The sequence below is a fragment of the Pinus tabuliformis genome, chromosome 1_1 (assembly GCF_031772625.1).
Source record: "Pinus tabuliformis cultivar Carrire ecotype Pingquan chromosome 1_1, CPIR1, whole genome shotgun sequence".
NCBI classification, from domain to species: domain Eukaryota; kingdom Viridiplantae; phylum Streptophyta; class Pinopsida; order Pinales; family Pinaceae; genus Pinus; species Pinus tabuliformis.
Genome location: NC_142297.1, coordinates 12275888 through 12287757, shown reverse-complemented (window position 1 = coordinate 12287757; position 11870 = coordinate 12275888). Strand labels below are relative to the sequence as shown.

Below are 11870 nucleotides of genomic sequence, written 5' to 3'. Positions count from 1 at the left end.
GAAGGTAAGGGTTTCGATGGTCGCCCTGAAACTTTCAGGCTGCAGGCCTGAATAAGCCCTGACAGGTGCAGGCTTTCGCAGAGTGGAAAGGGTCCAAGGGGTGGCAGGCGGCCATCCCCAACGGACTAACAAAGGGTTTACGATTTCTGACGGTCTTGGTACAGATCCTAAAGCGGGAGCGAGCTGCTCGGAACCGATGGGTACAGAACACGGGGGGGGAGAGATCCCCTCCTACAAAGAAGTTACAACAGGAGGAGCCCGAAAGGAAAGACAGAAAGCGGAAGAAAGCAAGAACGAAGGAGAATCCTCAGCTGATGGAGCTCAAAGGAGAACTGGCATACCAAGCAAATGCCTTCCGAGGGCGACGAACAGACCCAGGTTTGTTATTCCGTCAAACTCACTAGAAGATTATAGAAGCTATATGAGAGATTATGCTTTGATCTGTAAGTTCATAGGATACTGGCCGAATGAGAAAAACCTCATGAGATGGATACAGCAGAAATGGAAACCAAAAGGACATGTAGATGTTAAGTTGGGGGCGAAAGGTTTCTTCACGGTCATATTTTCAAATCTAGAAGATAAGAATAAAGTCTTTGAGGAGCAGCCTCACTTCATGAACAATGCGGGCCTGTTCATGAGAGAATGGGTAGAATGCTATAATCCAGACAAGGAAAAAATACTAGCGGCACCGGTGTGGATCCGACTTTTTGGCCTTCCGTCAGAATTTTGGAAACCAGATATCCTTCAAGGGATCGAAAACTCCATAGGATCTTTTGTGAAAGTGGCGGAATCTACTAAGAGATGAAAATACACCACATTCGCCAGAATCTGTGTGTATATGAATATCACTGAACCCTTGCCAGATTCAATAGAACTGGAGTACCATGATGAAATATGGAACCAAACCCTGGATTATGAACACATTCCCTTCCGATGCAGACGCTGCCATGAATACGGTCACCTACTCAGAGATTGCCCCATCACGGTAGCAGAAAAGGAAAGGGAAGAGGAAAATGAAAGGAGACGGAGAGGGAGAACCGCAGAAAAAGAAGAAGAGACCTTCCAAACAGTCCACAGAAGGAACAGAAGAGGAAACAATCAAGGACAAAGGAGAACCCCGAGAGGAGATCAGAATAACGAAACCCCAAACAAGTTTAAAATATTGCAAGAAGAAGGACAGGAAACAGAAGTAAGTGAAGAAGAAGAAGTCGAGGAAATGGAGGTAGGAGAGGAACAAGCGGATAAAGAAACAGAAAAGATGGAAGGAGAGCAGAGAGTTGATTCAGAAGAAGTAACTCAGGAAGAGACAGGAGGAATGGAGATGGATCCCCCGAAGGCAAAAGGGGAAGAAGAGGAACGGGTAATGGCAAAACTATTACAAGAATGGAAAAGAATCGATGAACGATTCATACCAGAGGAACAAAAACAGAGGTATAAGGAAGCCTTTCAAAGGTACAAGGAGAAAAAAAAAAGAAAAGGAGACACAGAAGAGAAAGAGAACCAACACCCCGAAAAACAGGGATTACAGACAATAGGAGTGAGCAGCTCTGGCAAGGCTGGGAAAAAAAGAGGAAGGAAAACATTGGGTGAAGTGCTCCAAGAAGTGGGAGAAGAACTGGTCAGCTCTGGAAGAGTAATTCCCCTCTCGGAGGTATTCCTTTCCCCCACAAAATTGTTAAGATGATAATCACAACCTGGAACATAAGAGGCCTCAACAGTAGAGGCAAACAACGATATCTGAAGGAGAGACTGAAAAAAGAAAAGCCAAGTATTATGATCTTACAGGAAACAAAAATTAGTACAGAGAAAATGCAGGAAATTCTGAATAGAAATAAAATTAGATATGAAATAATGGGACAGGATGCCACTGGATGTGCAGGGGGACTAGTCATTTTATGGAACCTAGAAGAAGTTATGTTCAGTAACTGGATGAGCTTCCACCGAATTCTAACAGGTAAAGCAAGTATTCTAGGAACGAAAGAGGAGGTCTTTATATCAGGGGTATATGGACCTCATGTCCCAAACGAAAAGGAAAAATTTCTCCAAAATTTAAAGGCACTTCGAAGCCTAATCCCAGGCAAACAATGGATCATCGGAGGAGATTTCAACCTAATCAAAGAGTTAGGGGAAAAAAGAGGAGGAGTAAGAAGAATGGACAAAGAAGGAGAGCAATTTAGAGACATGATAAGAGAACAAAAGCTGATTGACATACCAACCAATAATGGAATGCACACTTGGAACAACAGAAGAGGTGGAGAGAACCAAATAGCATCCCGCCTTGATAGATTCTTAATCTCAGAACAAGTAATGATGAAGGATGTTTTTATTGAAGCAACCATTCTCCCGGTAGCAGGTTCGGATCACTGGCCGATCAAATTAGAAATAGATATGAAACAGAGACCAAATAAAAAGCCTTTCAGATTCGAGGCCTTTTGGCTAAGACGTGAAGATCTAATAGAAAAATTAGAGGGTTGGTGGAAGGACAACAGAGTACAAGGAAAGAACAAGACTCATACGTTCCAACTAAAGCTGAAGGAAATAAAGACTCAGCTAAAGAAATGGAACAAAGAAGAATTTGGCAACATTATGGAAGAGAAAACCAAGCTAGAACAAAAAATGGCAGAATTGCAACAACTAGATATAACAGACGGCATACAAGGGGAAAGATCAAAAGAAGAAGGTAGAATATTATCCCAGTTAGAGGAAAGAAGAAAACAGGAAGAAATTCTCTGGAAACAAAAATCAAGAGTCCAGTGGCTCAGGGAGGGACAAAGGAACACTAAATTCTTCCATAGGGCAATGGTACATCACAGACAACGGAATAGAATCTTCTCTTTAAGAAATCAGGAAGGGGATAGAATCATCCAACATGAAGATATTGAAAACGAATTGTTAAAGCATTTTAAGACAATTTTGAAAGAGCCACAAGCAGACAGAGCAGAAGCAATAGCCAAGATAAGAAGGGAAATACCGACTATGGTGACCAGAGACCAAAACCTGGCCCTAATGAGAAGGATAACAAAGGCAGAAGTGGAAGACATAGTCAAAAATATGAAAAAGAACAAAGCTCCAGGCCCGGATGGATTCACAGTGGAGTTTTTTCATGTTGGATGGCATTTCTTAGCTGAAGAAGTGGTGGAAGTGGTTGAGGAAGCCAGAATAAATCAAAAAATCTGGCCAGGGGTCAACGCAACCCTACTGACCCTCATCCCTAAAACTCACCAGACAGAGCAGGCAGAAGGCTTCCGCCCTATAGCACTATGCAATGTCATATACAAAATTATTTCCTCAGTTGTTGCACAGAGGTTGAAATCGATACTGCCGAGTATCATCTCACCAGAGAAAACTGGTTTTGTGGAAGGGAGGCAGATCTTAGATGGACTAGTTGTTGCTCAGGAAGTGATTCACACTATGAAGACGAAAAAAGAGAGAGGAATGCTCATCAAACTCGACCTCTCCAAAGCTTATGACAGGCTTAATTGGAAGTATCTAGAAACGATACTCAAAGCTTTTGGTTTCAGTGACAGATGGGTTAATTGGGTCATGAGTATGGTTACCTCGCCAAATTTCTCCATCCTCCTGAACGGGACTCCAACACCCACTTTTAATGCCTCAAGAGGTCTTCGACAAGGGGATCCCCTATCCCCTTTCCTCTTTATAATAGCGGCCGAAGGATTAGGGCGACTCTTCAAAAAGGAACTTGAAGATGGGAAAATTCAAGGCCTAAAACTATGGGGAAATCAAACAACTGTAACCCATCAACAATTCGTTGATGATATAATGATCTACTGCAGAGCAACGTGGAAAGAGGTGAAAAGGATCAAAAAAATTCTTGAAACATTTATGGAGGGAACAGGGATGGAAATCAACAAAGAAAAATCTAGAACTTTCTTTTTCAACACAGTGGAGCCGATTAAAAATCACCTAACTCATGTTTTAGGTTACAGGAAAGGAGACCTCCCTACCAAATATTTAGGAACAATGTTAGATTCATCCTCAAGAAAACTTGGGAATTGGAAACATATATTGGAGAAGATATCAAAAAGACTGGACAACTGGACCTTTCGAACTCTAAATCTGGCTGCCCGGGTAGTGCTTCTGAAAGCCACCATCCAAGCAATCCCTATTTACTCTTTATCAGTAATGGCAGCCCCGAAGGGAACTTGTAATAAATTGGTTGAGATATACAGAAAATTCTTATGGGGTGGTCCGAAGCAACAGAGAAAATGGGCCCTTTGCTCATGGAACAGCCTTACCCAACCAAAGGAGAAAGGAGGCCTGGATCTTAAGGACCCTTGGATCTTAAATCAGGTGCTTGTGGCCAAGCTAAGATGGAGGTGGATACAGGGGGGGTCAGACCTCTGGAAAGAAATCTGGTCTTCCAAATATAATATGCCTCGCACTCCGGAAGGAATCCTTAGAAAGCAAGAGATGCCCCGAGGCTCGGATATCTGGAATTTAACCATTCAAAACAGGGATTTAATTGATCAGTATATATTCTGGGAAATCAGAGGGGGACAGGTAGCGAAATTTTGGAAAGAAGCCTGGCAGCAGCGAGAAAAGCTCATAAACAATCAAAATCTGAGAGGCCTACATAGAGAAGGAGATGCAAGTAACCTCACTACAGTGACTGATTACTGGGATGAAGAACAAGGAGACGGGGAATGGAGAAGATGGAAACCGATGGAGGTATGGGCAGAGAATTCCACAGAGGAACAAAGATCCAGCTTTATAAAAGAAATGGATTCGAGACGGATAAAGAGGAGAGAAGGTAGAGACATCCTTCGCTGGGGCAAAGAAACAAAAGGAACATTTAATATAAAAGAAGCCTATAAAATACAAACGCGGGTGGAGCAAGAGGAGGAAGACCTACAATGGAAAAAGCTATGGAAAACAAAATGGTGGCCTAAAATAAAAATTTTTGCTTGGTTGATAGGGAGAATCAGAAAACGGATATTAACCTGGGACAGAATTCAAAAACGAGGTTTCTCCGGACCCTCAAGATGCTGTCTCTGTAATGAAGGAGAGGAAGATCAAGAACACCTCCTCATAAGATGCCAGATTGCCCAATTCCAGTGGGAAAACACAAGAAAGCTTTTCTCGTCTGCAGAAAGGAATCAACGAGATATCATCCAAACCCTGATCGAACGAGGAGAAGGAAAATTTAACAGCAAAATCGTAGGACGGGCTTGGAGCCTTGTGGCAGGGTTTAATGTCTGGAACCTGTGGAAGGAGAGAAACAGTCGTATCTTCAAGGGCAAAGCCTCTAACCCTGAGGATATATGGGAGATGACCGTAAAGCAAGTCAGGGAATCAATCTTAGCAGAACACTGGAATGAGGAAGATTGGAAAACATCTGATTCAGAGATGACAGTTTTAAAGAGACTGAACTTAGAGCAAGGGATGACCTATCAGCAAACTAAGCAATCACAACAACATATGGCGACTCAGAGCCCAGTTAAGTTCCAAAAACCTGCGGAGGGATTTATGAAACTAAATTTCGACGGGGCTGCTAAAGGAAACCCAGGACCAGCGGGGTATGGCGGCATTTTTCGAAATGGACAGGGAGTAGCAGAATGGATATACGCGGACTATGGGGGTACAATGACCAACAACGAGGCAGAGTTCATGGCAGCTTACCAAGGGATAAAAACTGCCAGAAGACTTGGTTACAGTAAGCTAGAAATTGAAGGGGACTCCACCCTAGTTGTAGATACGTTAAAAAAACTAATTCAAGGGAAGAATTGGGACAAGGTCGCCACAAGCTGGAGAAGTGCAAGTATAATCCAAGATATTGCTGAACTACTAAAAGAAATTGACTACAAAATAGTTTCGCATATCAGAAGGGAAGGAAATCAACCTGCAGATTGCCTTGCGAACTGGGGGAGTAAAGACATCACAGAATGCATTGATGACAGCTGGCAAACTCAGGCGGAGCTGGCGAGATGGGACGGTCTTAGGCAACTGATTGTTAATGACAATCATCATGATGAATAGAGGTAATTACATTCTCGCATGGAGAAGCAACAGGCGAGATAGGCTCGCAACGACGGCAAGTAAGAAAGGTCAGGAGACAGGTGATCGTAGTACCATGACAGGAGTAATTATTGTCTTGAAGGTATGGCAAGGACGAGGCCCAAAGCAAAAATTGATTTCACAATCAATTCGTAATAGGGGGAGGCGACGTGACAAGAGAGGTGGACAGGTAACCCGATATCAAACAACAAGAGACGAGAGGGATAAAAATCGAGGCAGAAAAGGAATAACCAGCAGTAGAAAAGACGAGCGGGCAGAGCCAGTTTGGCAAAGTATCAGGAGTCAGAGAGCTAAAAGTGCAAACATGAACAAGAGTCAGGGCAACTCTGGCTTTCAGGGGAAAGGTACAGCACAAGACCGCATTGGGGCTCAAGGTAGAGTAGAAATTGTAGTTGAGAGTTCTGAGGAAATGGATTACAGTCAGGCAAAGGGAAACAGAGGGAAGCGCAGCGAAAAAGGATAGAGCAGCGTTCACCCTCAGCATGAAAGGGAGAATGTAATTCAGAAGAGTAGGAAGAAGAGGGGCAGAGGAAGACCTAGAAAATCGGCTAGCATGGGGGAAGGAACTAGCAGGCAGGCAAGAAAGAGACGCAGACAGCGCACCATCGACACGGCTTTAAATGAAGCAGAGCAAGCTTATAATTATGACTCTCATCCGCACTTTCGAAATATAATAGAGGCTATGGAAGATCAGGTTCTCGAGGAGCCGTCTGATCCCGAAATGAATGAATGGTCGGTGCAACTTCCTGACCCGGGGAACACAAGAGGGAGGCTCACCTTGTATCGACGGGCTCTCCATACGTATTGGGTGCTGAAACATCTCCTAGCCAAGGCGATGGAGCAGGTGGCGGCAGAAATGGTCGAGATGGCTCAGGAAACGGCTGCGGCGAAACAGGGGACAGCCAAGTTAGAGGATTTTGTCAAACAACAGAACATACAGCTCAAGGAAATTAAGGACATGCTGGAAGCGATGCAGACCAGCAAAGCAGACCACGCTGGTAAAGCGCATGCAGAAATATAAAGGTCCAGGTTCCTTTGTCCTCGCTGTTTTGCCTTGTTAGTTTTTGAAAGATTTAGTGAGATGGACCCTAGGAAACATTACTCTAGGTTGTTAATCTGTAGTACTCATGGGCTGTTAAATGGGTGGAACAATTTAGGTAGTATCAAACTGTTTAAGCATGTTAGTAAAATCCATTCCGTCTGTTATGATTTTGAACTCGTGGATCACAGGAGTCAACAGATCTGGTTTCCCTACGGGGCAGGTTGAGACTCCTGAGTTTTGTACTATTACTTCTTGGATGTAAATAATAAGAACTACCGCAGCTTACAAAAAAAAAAAAAAGTGGGGTGAATTAAAAAAATAAAAAGTGAGATTTAAATGAGCATTTAATCTCAAGCATTGATCTAAATCTATTTCAGCCATTGGATTTAGAGATCACCCAAAAGTCACTTGGATCACCCAAAAGTCACTTGGAGTTATATTAAGGGAGGAAAAGGAGGAAAAGATCACATTCCATTCAATTCTTTCATGAGCTAATTGAGAGAAGGAGAGCAAGAGAGCAAGGGAGATTTCTGGGCGGTGTATCAGCAACAGCTGCGGTGTATCAGCAGCTGTGTATCAGCAACAGCTGCGGTGTATCAGCAGCTGTGTATCAGCAACAACTGCGGTGTATCAGCAGCTGTGTATCAGCAACAACTACAGTGTATCAGCAGCTGTGTATCAACAACAGCAGCGGTGTATAAGCAGATGTGTATCAACAACAACAGCGGTGTATAAGCAGCTGTGTATCAGCAACAACAACAGTGTATAAGCAGCTGTGTATCAGCAACAGTAGTGGTGTATAAGCAGTTGTGTATCAGCAAAAGCAGCGGTGTATCAGCAACAACAGCGGTGTATCAGCAGCTGTGTATCAGCAACAGCTGTGGTGTATCAGCAGCGGTGTATCAGCAGCGGTGTATCAGCAGCGGTGTATCAGCAACAGCAATGGTGTAACAACTGCGAAGTATCAGCAGCGGTGTATCAGCAAGGTTGAAATAAGTTGTAAAAGTCTGTTTGCTGATTTTTTTGCTGAACATTTCTCCTACTATAAAAAGGCATTTTCCATAAATAAAGAAGAGCTATCAAACTAGTTTTCCCCAAACGTTGTAGGGGGTTTTTCCAGGGTCACATTGACCAAAAATCTCAGTGTTTAAATGTGTTTTAATGGTTGTTTATTACTGCTGATTTTTATTTCTGCAATTTCCAGCATTTTGTAAAATTTCCAAAATTTGTGTTTTCAGCAATATTTATTTTTTTCATCTTGTTGAATGTATGGTTATGGGAAAGGGCATTTAACTATATGGGAGAAATAAGGAGAAACTGAAAACCGGAGCGGGAAATGAGAAATTTCTACATGGTATCAGAGCTTGAGTGTTGAAGGGCAGTTTGGGACAGCAAAAGGAAAAAGTACAGTTGCTGATTTTTCACTTAGAAAATTCCAGCAAGCTGATTTTTCATAAACAACGGTTTTATCTTTACTACAACAGTGCTATTTTTCAGTTTTAGGACAACAGGATGTCATTGGGATTGAGGGTGGAGGATAGGCTGGATGGGCATATAAATTACAATGTTTGGAAGGAGAGAATGCAGAGTATCTTTGAGGAGGCCGAAGTCTGAGATATCATGGTGCATACCACACAGAACCCTGTTGTTGTGCCTACTGATGCTACTCAGTTGGCTGCTTATAATAAAAATAACAACACGGGTAAGAGGCTGATTCTAGATGGAATCAAAGACCATTGCATTCCTCATGTGAGAGGAAAGAGCAATGCCCATGAGATGTGGACAGCATTGTCCAATCTCTACAACAGTACCAATGAGAACCGAAAGATGGTCCTAAAGGAGAAGCCGAAGAACATTAAGATGGGTAGTGAGAGTGCAGCTAGATATCTCACAAAGATTACTAATGTGAGAGATGAGTTGGCAGCGATTGGAGGGGCCATTCCACCCACTGAGTTGGTGCGGATTGCAGTGAATGGCCTCCCCTGTTCATGGTTGAACTTTGCTGATGGGGTTTGTGCATGTGAGACCCTTCCCACATGGGAGAGGTTTTGGGATGATTGCATTAGAACAGAGATCAGGAAAGGTCAGCTTGGGGCAGCCAAGCCAATTGAGCAGGATGAGGATGTAGCACTGGTGGCAGGAGGTAAGAAAGGTAAAGGGAAGAAGCAGGCTTCCACAAGCAGTGGTGGGGGCAAAGGAAAAGGTAAAGTTAAACAGGGGAACACACAGAAGGACTATTCCAAGGTGAAGTGTTGGAATTGTGGACACTATGCAGTTGTGTGTCCGGAGAAGAAGAAGAAGAAGAAGGGGAAGAACCAGGACGTGGCAGCTTCAGCAGAGATTGAGGACTTTGCTGGTCGTTTTGATCGAGATTTTGCATTCACTACGTGTGAGTCCTCTAGTGCAGGATCACCTGCCACACAGGTTCAGAGGGAGCATGCTTTTCCCTCGATTAGCGGAGCGTCTTCAGGTATCTGGTATGTGGATAGTGGGGCTTCACGTCATATGACAGGAGTCCGTGAGTACTTCTCAGAGCTTTCAGAGAGTGGCACTGATATTGAGGCAGTACTCAGTGATGATAGAGTTGTTAGAGCAGTCAGGGTGGGGACAGTGACATTTCAGAGGGAGTCCAAACCTCCCTTGAAGGTGTCAGAGGTTCGTTATGTGCCAGGGATGAGGAAGAACCTCATATCCGTCTCAGCTTTGGAGGACAGAGGATATGAGGTACTGTTCAGGGGAGGACAAGTGTTGATGTATCCCAGGGGCACTCTAGCTGACTCAGCTAGAGTGATAGGTGTACGCCATGCAAAGTTGTACAAGTTTGCATTCCAGCCCCTTTTGGCATTGAGCAGTAATACCGACAACAGAGCTAGCAGTTCTGAGCTGTGTGAGATTTGGCACCGTAGGATGGGACATATGTATCATGGAGCCTTGAGGACATTGCGGGAGATCACTATAGTTGTGCCAGATTTCAGTACTGATCACTTTGATACTTGTTGAGGTTGTGCAATGGGCAAGTTTGCCAAATCCCCTTTTCCTAGCAGTGACAGCAGAGCGATGGGGATACTTGATTTGATTCATTCCGATGTGAGCGATCGAATGTCTCATGTGTGCAGACTGAAGAAGGCCCTTTATGGCCTGAAGCAAGCTCCCAGAGCTTGGTACTCCAGGATAGATACATATTTGCAAGGGATGGGTTTCACAAACAGTGAGGCAGATCTGAACCTTTACTTTATTGTGATTGGTGAGGAGCCTCTCTGTTGTTGGGAAAAGTATCCAATAGGGAATGACCCTATCCCACTCTAAGGGTGATAGTTCCTTAGCAAAAATCAAAGCAAAGCTATCTGAGATTACTTCTTTATGAGATGTAAAAGAGGGGAGAAAGAGATCCACTAACCGATGTCTTTCGCTAATGATTGATCCAATCTTCTCTCCTTGTTGCTTGCCCCCAGCTCCTTGCTCTTTCACTGGCCCAGCTACACCAAGATCCTGCAAAATGGCAAGAGAGGGAAACTACAAGAAGCATACATTCATAATTGATTCAAGGATTAGAATAAATCAAATACACAAGTATAACAATACACCATTGAGACACATGTGTATAGAAGAACCTCAAATGCTTTATTAATGGAAGAAGTAAGGTTCAAGAAGTGATACAACCATAAGAGGCCCAATCCAGCATCACCTTCCCAGCAGAAAGAAGTCTCCTCTTCACCTCCTTCAAAGCAAATCACCCAATAGTTCTAAACTCAAACCAACAACAATTCTTTACATTCACAAGATTCCAGCCTCCCTAGACCTCATGAGAGAGATCTATATATAGGAGTTTTGGAGAAAGGACGAGTCAGCTTGAGGCTGGCATGAAGCTGACTAGTGTCCTCTCTCACTTCAGTTCTTCTTCAGTTCTTGCGTCCACTTGGAGGTTCTTGCTTCCACTTGGAGATCTAGAACCTCTTACTCATCACCAGTCGAATTCCCTGATCCAAGTGTCATTTTGGAAGCTTCCTGGGCATTGACACCTTGAGGAATGACTGTGCCACATGTCCAAACTCACCCAACGCAGGTAGCCTTCTTTGCAGTTGACATTCAACGCAGGTAGACAGTAGAGCAGTTGACATTCAGCGCAGATGCTCAGTGGAGCAGTTGACATGATCCAGAATTGCCTTGTTTTTGAGTGTTTTCAGGTGGAGAACGTTTATTCAGTGTTGTGGTTTGTTGACCTTGTTCCTCTAGGGGTAGGAACAACATGTTTAGGGACTTTGGATCCCTTAGATTATGGACATTTCATGCTTCATGCTGTAAGGCACACAAATGTCTATAACAGTTGCCCCCTAAAGTATGAGGTCATTTATCAGGTGAAATGCTTTATCAGGACGATCCAAAGTTCATTCAATCGCTGAGAGGTGACCTGTAATAAGATACAATAACTTTGGCATTTTTCGACCAATTTTGGTTCAAAAAGAGTCATTCTTAGATGATTTGGATGATCTAAACATAATGTAATAGATTGTAGAGGCAGAAAGGCAAGTTTGTACGTGATTTTGCTACATTGAAGTTTAAGGAAGCCAAGGGCCATGAGGAGAGGAGGTCAAGCCTAGAACATATGGAGTCCAATAGCAGAGTTTGGACAATAATTTTTGGTGTTTTTGCATCTTATGAATCCAATGGAACATGTTTCAAAGCCATTGGAGCACTGTAGGTGCATGTAATAAGAGAATTGACCATTAATCCAAAGAGGGCCTAATGATTAAAGCAGGTCCAAGGAGATGTAGCCCAGGAAGGGTGAACTCCT

General features: G+C 43.5%; 1 protein-coding gene across 1 annotated transcript; it reads left to right on the top strand.

Annotated features, from left to right (window-relative positions):
• The first annotated feature begins 838 nt into the window (after window positions 1-838).
• Window positions 839-5997, top strand: LOC149211364 (uncharacterized). The gene is made up of 3 exons (XM_089388371.1): window positions 839-1550; window positions 1955-2696; window positions 2814-5997. Exons 1-3 carry the CDS (start codon window positions 839-841, stop codon window positions 5995-5997), a joined length of 4638 nt encoding a protein of 1545 aa, XP_089244497.1.
• The last annotated feature ends 5873 nt before the right edge of the window (window positions 5998-11870 follow it).

Bases quoted from the DNA above. Each gene is read 5' to 3' on its own strand.
- LOC149211364 (XM_089388371.1), top strand. From the start codon at position 839: ATGAATATCACTGAACCCTTGCCAGATTCAATAGAACTGGAGTACCAT. The intron at 1,551-1,954 runs GCAAGGCTGGGA...GAATTCTAACAG, and splicing joins AATAGGAGTGAGCAGCTCTG to GTAAAGCAAGTATTCTAGGA. The intron at 2,697-2,813 runs GTTAGAGGAAAG...GGTACATCACAG, and splicing joins GAAGGTAGAATATTATCCCA to ACAACGGAATAGAATCTTCT.